This window comes from Piliocolobus tephrosceles, chromosome 8 (assembly GCF_002776525.5).
Source record: "Piliocolobus tephrosceles isolate RC106 chromosome 8, ASM277652v3, whole genome shotgun sequence".
Lineage (NCBI taxonomy): Eukaryota > Metazoa > Chordata > Mammalia > Primates > Cercopithecidae > Piliocolobus > Piliocolobus tephrosceles.
The window spans coordinates 127,212,535-127,222,193 of record NC_045441.1 but is presented as its reverse complement, the minus strand read 5'-3'; the positions used below and the strand labels follow the sequence as shown (position 1 = coordinate 127,222,193).

The 9,659-nt window shown below is 41.8% G+C and overlaps 1 protein-coding gene across 1 annotated transcript in view; it reads right to left on the bottom strand.

Annotated features, from left to right (window-relative positions):
* The window catches only part of AKR1D1 (aldo-keto reductase family 1 member D1), a 40,979-nt gene that overhangs the window by 22,298 nt on the left and 9,022 nt on the right, over positions 1–9,659 (bottom strand). Inside the window, exons 2-3 of the mRNA XM_026456361.1 lie at positions 6,008–6,175; positions 2,562–2,678 (exon numbers count right to left, since the gene is read on the bottom strand). Of these exons, the coding sequence (XP_026312146.1) occupies positions 2,562–2,678; positions 6,008–6,175 (285 nt within the window). The remainder of the gene's footprint in view (positions 1–2,561; positions 2,679–6,007; positions 6,176–9,659) is intronic.

The following is a 9,659-nucleotide window of genomic DNA, read 5'->3' as shown; positions in this document are numbered from 1 at the left end:
TTCCTTTCTTTCTTTCTTTCTTTCTTTCTTTCTTTCTTTCTTTCTTTCTTTCTTTCTTTCTTTCTTTCTTTCTTTCTTTCTTTCAAAACAGGGTCTCAACTCACTGCACCCTCCACCACCCCAGCTCAACCGATCCTCCCACCTTAGTCTCCCAAGTAGCTGAGACCACAGGCACATGCCACCAAGCTTGGCTGATTTTTGTATTTTTTGTAGAGATGTGGTTTTGCTATGTTGCCCAGGCTTGTCTCAAACTCCTGGACTCAAGTGATCTGCCAGCCTTAGCCTCCCAAAGTACTGGGACTACAGGTGTGAGCCACCATGCTCAGCTGACCCTACCGTAAGCAAACAAACAAATAAACACCAAAAAACATGTCCTATTTTAGCTTCAAGTATCAATTTCCCAATTATACGTTCAGTTGGGAGGTAATGTCACTATATTGTGTCATTTCTCACTGTTAAAATTTTACCTCTGTGCCCTTGAACCCATCAAAAGTAAAAATAGAAATAATCTATTGTCTCCAAAAAGATTTAAATGTCATTAGTTAGTCTCAGAGAAGTAAATTTTATTTTCTCACTTTTAGATAGAGTCATGTGCTGCATAATGACATTTTGGTCAATAACGGACTGCATGTATGATGGTGACCCATAAGATTAAAATAGAATTTAAAACTCCTATCACCTAGTGACATCATGTTTGTGGTGTTGCTGGAGTAAGCAAAGCAACTGTGCTGCCAGGTATATAAAAGTAGAGCACACATAATCATGTACAGTATATCATACTCGATAATGATAATAAACAATTTCTGTTTTTACTATGGATACAACTGATGTATTTGCTCTACTGTACTTTATGATAATTTTAGCATGTTCTCCTTCTCCTTTTAAAAAATGTTAACTGTAAAAAAGCCCCAGGCAGGTCTTTCAGGAGGGATTCCAGAAGACACTGTTGTCACAGGAGGTGGCAGCTCCATGTGTGTTACTGCTCTGGAAGAACCTCCAGTGGAACAAGATGTGGAGGTGAAAGACAGTGATATTGATGATGCTGACCCTGTGTAGGCCTAGACTAATGTGTGTGCTTGTGTCTTAGTTTTTAACAAAAAAGTTAAAAAAAATGTTTAATAGACAAGAGCTTATACAATAAGAATACAAAGAAAAAATATTTTTATACAGCTGTACAACATATTTGTGTTTTATTCATGTTATTAAAAAAGTAATTAATTGCAGCACTTTGGGAGGCCAAGGTGGGTGGATCACGAGGTCAGGAGATCGAGACCATCCTGGCCAACATGGTGAAACCCCGTCTCTACTAAAAATACAAAAATTAGCCTGGCGTGATGGCGCTTGTTTGTATTCCCAGCTACTCGGGGGGCTGAGGCAGGAGAATCACTTGAACCCGGGAGGCGGAGGTTGCAGTGAGCCGAGATCGTGCCACTGCACTCCAGCGTGGCAACAGAGCAAGACTCCGTCTCAAAAAAAAAAAAAGTAATCAGTATTAGTGTTATTATTAAGTATTATTACAAAGAATCAAAAAGTTAAAAGAATTAGAACATTTATAAGGTAAAAACAGTTACAATAAGCTAATGTTAATTTATTGTTGAAGAAAAACTATTATTTGATTAATTGTGTACCCTAAGTGTGCGGTGTTTATAAAGTCTCCAGTCATGTACAGTAATGACCTAGGCCTTCACATTTACTCACTACTCACTCACTCACCCAATTTTTATCCTGCAAGCTCCATTCATGGTAAGTGCCAGGTGTAGGTGTATCTTATCTTTTATGCCATATTTTTACTGTACCTTTTCTGTGTTATCTTTATATACACAAATATTTGCCATTATGTTAACATTGTCTACAGTATTCAGAATAGTAACATGCCGTGCAGATTTGTAACCTAGGAGCAATCAGCTGGGCTATCTAGCCTAAGTCTGCCATAGGCTATACTATCTAGGCACAACATGTTTGTGCTTTATTCATGTTATTACAAAAGTAATGCCATCTACCATGGTAAGTAAAACCTTACTACCTAGATTTGTATAAGTACACTCTATATGATGTTTGCAGAACAACAAAGTCGCCTCGTGACACATTTCTCAGAATGTATCCCATCGCTAAGCAACACATACATGTACACTGGGTCTTTCCAAATTTTTAAGACTTAGGTTAGAAATCTGACATTTGAACAAGAATCAACATGAACAAAGTGAGGATGAGGGCTGAGATTATGACTGTGTGAGTGGGAAGAAGGGTGTGCGTCTCAATGCTGGGCTACAGTCAGGGGATTACATGTTGGTTTGATGCAGAGAGCTTAAATTATGGTTGTAAAAACATAGTATAATAGAAATTGCATTGAACTAAAAAATCAAGAAACTTGGAAACCAAGCCTGAGTCTGCTAACATAATCTTCTTGGGTATTTGTCAGGCTAGGTCAGTACTCTATGATCTATGGTAACAAAACACCACAATATTCAGTGGTGCTAAGTAATAAGGTAGCTTCACACACATAGCTATTAGCTCATGGTTGTCAGAGTGCAGAGACCTGACTTTTAGGCATCTGAACTCACCTTAAAGGCCATGGGTACTTCAATGATGTAAAGATCCACGTAGTCTAGCTGGAGGACCCTGAGTGTCCTCTCCAGGGTTGGGCGGACCATCTCTGGGACGTGATTTGTAGCCCATAGCTGAAAGAATCAAAGAGGGATCATTAACTAATGTTCACATGATTTTTACAATAATGCAGCCCCTTTTTCTTTGTAAAGCACTCGTACACATTTTCTTTTTTTTTTTTTGAGATAGGGGTCTCACTATGTTGCCCAGGCTGATCTTTAACTCCTGGGCTCAAGCCATCTGCCCACTTCAGCCTCCCAAAGTGCCGGGATTCTAGGTATCAACCACCGTGCCTGGCCCCTTGTACACATTTTATTCACACATTTCATTTCACAAAAATTCATTTATGATGCAGTGTCATCTGAGTATAGGATGAGCTGATAAAACTCTTGACACTCAGAGCCTAGCTTGAGAGCTTGTTTGGAGGTTCTAGCAGGGGAGTGCAGCTACTCACATACCCTTGACCTAGAAACCCTCCTCCTTCATCAGGGAAAGCCGTCCTCTTCCGCTGAGAGTGCAGCTTCAAGAGGTACAATTGCCCAGACAGCCAGATCAGCTGAATTAGCCCTGGTGACCAATGGGGCAGCAGATGTTGCAGCCAGGTCGCCCTCACATCTCCAGACATAATTTTATGCAAATCTACTACAAGAGACTTACAGATCCTCCTGACCACAGAGCACCTAATTTGATGGCAGTCTTTCCCATTTCCGGGCGAATTTCCTAACTGACCCTTAGTGCTTGCGTTTTTCCTCATTGTATAACTAGGGTTACACAATGTTCTAGATGTCCTGACCTAGCCTGATACTTTATTGTCATGCCACTCTGATAAAATGAGCAAGGAATATGGTTATGTGTGTGGCTTCACCGGCTCCTTCACATTGTGATAGGTGGTGTGAAAGCCTGGTGAAATTTTAAATTAGTGCATAGATTTACATTTGCTTTCACTGATCTTTTGTTCTTGTTGGGCCCTAGTTAGACCCCAGAGCAATTAAGTTACTCTTTCACTAAGGCATTACATAATGAAGGATCAAGGTTGGGTTGATCCTACCGGAGCATGTGTACCCTTAGGTGTCTGAGACATATGGTGCCAAGGTTGCTTATACCCACAGGACAAATTAGTACATCTTTTGGATTATCAGTTTTGCTCACAGATTTTTTGGGGGCATATAAGTTTAGAATCATACTTTTCTTTTTTGTTTCTTTTGTTTTTTTGAGACGGCATCTTGCTATGTCACTGAGGCTGGAGAGCAGTGGCTTGATCTTGGCTCACTGCAACCTCTGCCTCCCAGGTTCAAGCGATTCTCCTGCCTCAGCCTCCCAGGTAGCTGGGATTACAGGCATCTGCCACCACGCCTGGCTAATTTTTGTATTTTTAGTAGACGGGGTTTCACCATGTTGGCCAGTCTGGTCTCAAACTTCTGACCTCAAGTGATGCTTTCTCCTCTGCCTTCCAAAGTGCTGAGATCATAGGCATGAGCCACTGCACCCGGCCTGAATCATACTTTTTTTGGTCACCAGAAAGGGCAAGCAAAATTGGTAAAATCTGATTTTTTTCCTCTGTTGGACAATGATTTTTTTTTTCTTGCCTTAAAAACACAGAGAAAATGTAACGTGAAGAGTAGTGGAAAAATGTGTCACGTGTGTTTTGATTGCTACTCTGGGTCCCTTTGGTGTTACCATTGCAATCCCTTCTAAGTGGAAATTCTGTTTGATATTTTAATTCACTTTTTTTTTTTTTCATTCCTGGGCGTAGGCTGATGATATTTTAATTTACTTTTATTCAGCAAACACACATAGTATTAGCTTTGTACCACGTTCGGCGTGACTGCTTTGTAAATGTGAACTCAAAATAACTTCATGAAATAGTTGACATTATTTTCCCCATTTTACAGAGAAAAAAAAACTCAGGTCCAGAAATGCTAGGCAATTCAGCCAATAGTGACAGATCTGGGCCTCTGACCTGGGCAATCTTGTACCAGTCTGGGCACTTAATCACCCCCACATTGCCTCTCAGGTGCTGCTGAACTACAGCGAAGACAGTCCTGAGGAGGCAATTACATGAACTCAGCTGCACACGCTGTTTCTGTTTACTCAAGTAAACACCAATATTTCGCCCAAGTATGCTTTATTACATACAGCCCATATTGACACTGTATACGTATGAATATTGCTTTCCATGCACAACTGTACTTTTTGGACAATTTAAAGGATTAAAGTTAAAGGACAATTTAAAGCATGTTTTGACCACCTTTTCCTTGTATGCTAACTTTAGCCCCTATCATAGTAAGAAATGACTCTTACAATATGAGTCATTAAGCAAAAGGTTTGCATAATGTGCCTGCCCAGGAAGCCCACATAGCTGGCTTTTGGATTGATGACCTTATGAGCTTGCTTTTGTTTTTGTTTTAAATTCACATTTGTTTGCTTTTATTAAACAAAATCTAGGCCGGGCGCGGTGGCTCACGCCTATAATCCCAGCACTTTGGGAGGCTGAGGCGGGCAGATCACGAGGTCAGGAGATCGAGACCATCCTGGCGAACATGGTGAAACCCCGTCTCTACTGAAAATACAAAAAACTAGCTGGGCGTGGTGGCGGGCGCCTGTAGTCCCAGCTACTCAGGAGGCTGAGGCAGGAGAATGGTGTGAACTCAGGAGACGGAGCTTGCAGTGAGCTGAGATCCGGCCACTGCGCTCCAGCCTGGGCTACAGAGCGAGACTCAGTCTCAAAAAAAAAAAAAAAAAAAAATCTAAATGCCATTTCTGAGTTAATTACATTTGCTCAAATTCTTTTTTTTTTTTTTTTTTTTGGAGATAGGGTCTCGCTCTGTCACTCAGGTTGGAGTGCAGTGATATGAACATGACTCATTGCAGCCTTGACCTCCCTGGCTCAAGCCATCCTCCTGCCTCAACCTCCCAAAAAGCTGGGACTACAGGTGCAAGCTACCATGCCTGGCTAATTTTTGTATTTTTTTTGTTGTTGTTGAGACAGGGTTTTGCTGTGTTACCCATGTTGGTCTTGAACTCCTGAGCTCAAGCAAAACACCTGCCTCAGCCTCCCAAAGTGAGGATTAGAGGCGTGAGACACTTCACCCAGCCAAATACTTTTTTAAAACCCTCTTTCTCTCCCTCAAATGCTACTCTGCTTACTTCTCCCAAATTAATAAATAATTCATTAATATGATACAAGAATGTTGAAAATCCTATTTTGCATGATTTTGGTTCATTTTAACACTTATCTTTTAAACAAAGAAACAACCCAAACTGTTGTTAAGTACTGCATACTCATGAATGCAATTACACAAACACACACACACACACACACACACACACAGGAGATGAATAATAAAATGAACACCTGAAACCTTTTCACTATCCCCAGTGGAGGCTGAAGGCAAGATCTCACCTTTCCACAGTAGAAAATATCTTCCCTCCGCACCTTTCCTTCTGCTATCTTCTCCCTGATGGCCTCCCCAACTTCGTGTTCATTTTGGTAGATGTAGGCGCCATCAATATGTCGGTACCCTGTGTCAATAGCAGCCTTCACCGATGTTGCACAGGCTCCCTTAGGGGTCTGAAGTGACAAAGAGGTTGGGTTTGGGGAAAAGAGAAATGGTCTTTCCTTTAATCATCATTAATCAGGACATTTTGCATGTACGTTCCTTTACAGCTAGAATGACACATTCCCAATTCCTTGCTGTTGTGATTGGAAGATGGTGTTCAGCAGCAGGAGAAACTGACCTCCCAGGGGCCTCCCCTCCCTCAGTGGGAGACACCATCTGTCCCAGGTCTGCCCTCAGCTTTGTGGCATCAAAAATGTGATTTGGGCCGGGTGCGGTGGCTCACACCTTTAATCCCAGGACTTTGGGAGGCCGAGGCGGGAGGATCACAAGGTCAGGAGACTGAGACCATCCTGGCTAACACGGTGAAACCCTGTCTCTACTAAAAATACAAAAAATTAGCCGGGCATGGTGGCTGGTGCCTGTAGTCCCAGCTACTCGGGAGGCTGAGGCAGGAGAATTACATGAGTCTGGGAGGTGGAGCTTGCAGTGAGCCAAGATTGTGCCACTGCACTCCAGCCTGGGCGACAGAGCAAGACTCCATCTCAAACAAACAAATGAACAAACAAAATGTGATTTGATCAATATTTCCTGTGACAGGAGAATTCATGGAAGCCTTTTTTATCAGAGGGCATCAGAGGGCACAAGCTAATTGAAGAAGGCTAAATTATAAATCAAAGGTTGAGTAAACAAATTGAGATGTATCCACAGAATGGAATACTCCTCAGTAATAAAAAGGAATGAAGTAGGCCTGGTGTGGCGGCTCACACCTGTAATCCCAGGACTCTGGGAGGCTGAGGCAGGAGGATTGCTTGAGGCCAGGAGTTTGAGACCAGCCTGGGCAACATAGGGAGACCCCATCTATACAAAAATTAAAGTAATTAGCTGGGTGTGGTGGCATGCGCCTTTGGTCCCAGTTACTCGGGAGGGTAAGGTAGGGGGATTGCTTGAGCCTGAGAGTTCAAGGCTGCAGTGAGCCATGATCATGCCATTGCACTCCAGCCTGGGCAACAGAGACTCTTGTCTCAAAAAAAAAAAAAAAAAAAGAAATGTAGCATTGATGACAACACATAGTGTGGATGAATCTCAAAATAATTATACTGAGTGAAAGAAGCCAGCCCAAAAACAATAAATACTTTAGTTTTTCTCTTCTAGCATTTTATATAAATGGAATCACAGTCTGTGGTGACAGACATAGATCAGTGATTGCCTGGGGTCGGGAGTCGGGGAAGTATGGGTGGGAGGAGGGATCACAAAGTGGCATGAGGATGCTTATAGAGTTAATAGATACGTTCATTATTTTGATGGTGGTGATGGCCTCACAGATGAATATATGTCAGACTCATCAAATTGTACACTTTAAATATGGACAGTTTATTATATGTCAGTTATGTCTTACTAAAACTGAGGAAAAATATTGTTGAGGAACATTTTATGTTTTAGGATATATTTTAATAAAATTTGGTAGCTACATCTTTGTTCATTTTATTAACTCACATTAAACTTAAGAATGAGCATATCCTGTCCCCTGAATACTGGTTTTTCATTTGCTATGGTTTGATTATTTTTGTCCCCTCCAAAACTCACGTTGAAACTGAATCTCCAAGGTAACAAATGGTGTTGAGAGATGGGGCCTAATGGGAGGAATTTAGGATTAATGCCACCATGAAAAGGGCTTGTGGGAGTGGGTTCTCCCTCTTCTGTCATGTGAATAATAGTGTTTCTCCCCTCCAGAGAATGCAGCATTCAAGGTGCACCCTTGGAGGCAGAGAGACTGGGCCCTAACCTGCTGGCATCTTGATCTTGGACTTTTCAGCCTCCAGAACTGTAAGAGAATAAATTTCTGTTCTTTATCAGTTACCCAGTCTCAAGCATTCTGTTATAGCAACACAAAATAGAGTAAGACACCATGTTTCAGATTCCACAGAAATCCCTATGCCTCGGTTTTGATGCCATTTAAATACGAATGTGTTTCATTTTTGTTACTTTTTTTAATGAGAAACAGCAATGAGATTTCCCTGAAGACAAACATCTAGTCTCATCAAATATAATTTTCAAAGCATCTTTTAGAGAGTGTGTTGTGTGAGAGGGTTAGTTCTATTTTCTGATTTGTGCTGACTTGGTATTGAAGGTTGATTGTTCTGATCTTGCTCAACAAATGTTGGTCAACTACTTTTGCTTTCTTTAGTGTTCGAACCAAATGCTGGACAAATCACATCGGACATGTGAACTCTGGTCCACAGCTATTGATTTGTTGTAAGCTGAGCGAGAGAATAAATCTGAAATGTATTTCTAGTGACTTTACAGTCCTGGGCAGGAAACAGAAAGCTTTGGGAGCATATATTGTATTTTCCTCCCCCTGCTTCAGTTGAAAGTCGTCACTATAGAGAAGATAAGAGGATACGAAAAATTAACAAACTGGCTACATAGATGATATTATAAGATTCATAGTCACAAGTATCAAATAGCTGGGAAAAGGAGACACACATTCCAGGAATATTAGAAATATTTGTTTGGTTAATTAACAACATGATTAATAGGACTTGGAGAGTAATTGAGTCAAAAGGCCAGAAAAAGCCTGTAAAATGAGATGTTATGAATGACGAGTGTGACAACCAAAGTACAGTGGGAAGGGGAGGTGAGGCATGGTGTCCAGAAATTTACAGGGAAGAAAATAAACATCTACTTTCATTCTCAAGTATCTATGTTATTATTAGAGACGGGGTCTCTGTCACCCAGGCTGGAGTACACTGGCACAATTATGGCTCATTGCAGCCTCGGCCTCCTGGGCTCAAGTGATTCTTCCACCTCAGCCTCCCGAGTAAGTGGGACTACAGGCGTGTGCCACCATGCCTGGCCAACATTTTTGTAGAGATGGGGTTTTGCCATGTTGCCCATGCTGGTCTCAAACTCTTGGGCTCAAGCGATCCTCCTGCCTTGGCCTCCCTCTACATATTATTAATATATGAAGCTTAATACTAGATGGTAAATAGAATCTCAGAAACATCACTGAGATTTTATGGGCTGGAACTGATCATTTAAATGAAGAGCTAAAGTACACAATGAAGGGTGCCCCAGACAAATGCATATTAAAGTAGGCGCTTGTATTTTCAAAGATTAACCCAAAAAATTAAGTACAGAGGAGAGCATTTAGGATAAAGAAAGTACGGCCAGGGATTGTGGCTCATGCCTGTAATCCCAGCACTTTGAGAGGTCGAGGCAGGCAGATCACCTGAGGTCAGGAGTTCAAGACCAGCCTGGCGAACATGGTGAGACCCCGCTTCTACTAAAAAATACAAAAATTAGCCAGGCGTGGTAGTGGGCACCTGTAATCCCAGCTACTTGGGAGTCTGAGGCAGGAGAATCTCTTGAACCTGGGAGACATAGGTTGCAGTGAGCCGAGATCATGCCACTGCACTCCAGCCTGGGTGACAGAGCGAGACTCTGTCTCAAAAAGGAAGGAAGGAAGGAAGGAAGGAAGGAAGGAAGGAAGGAAGG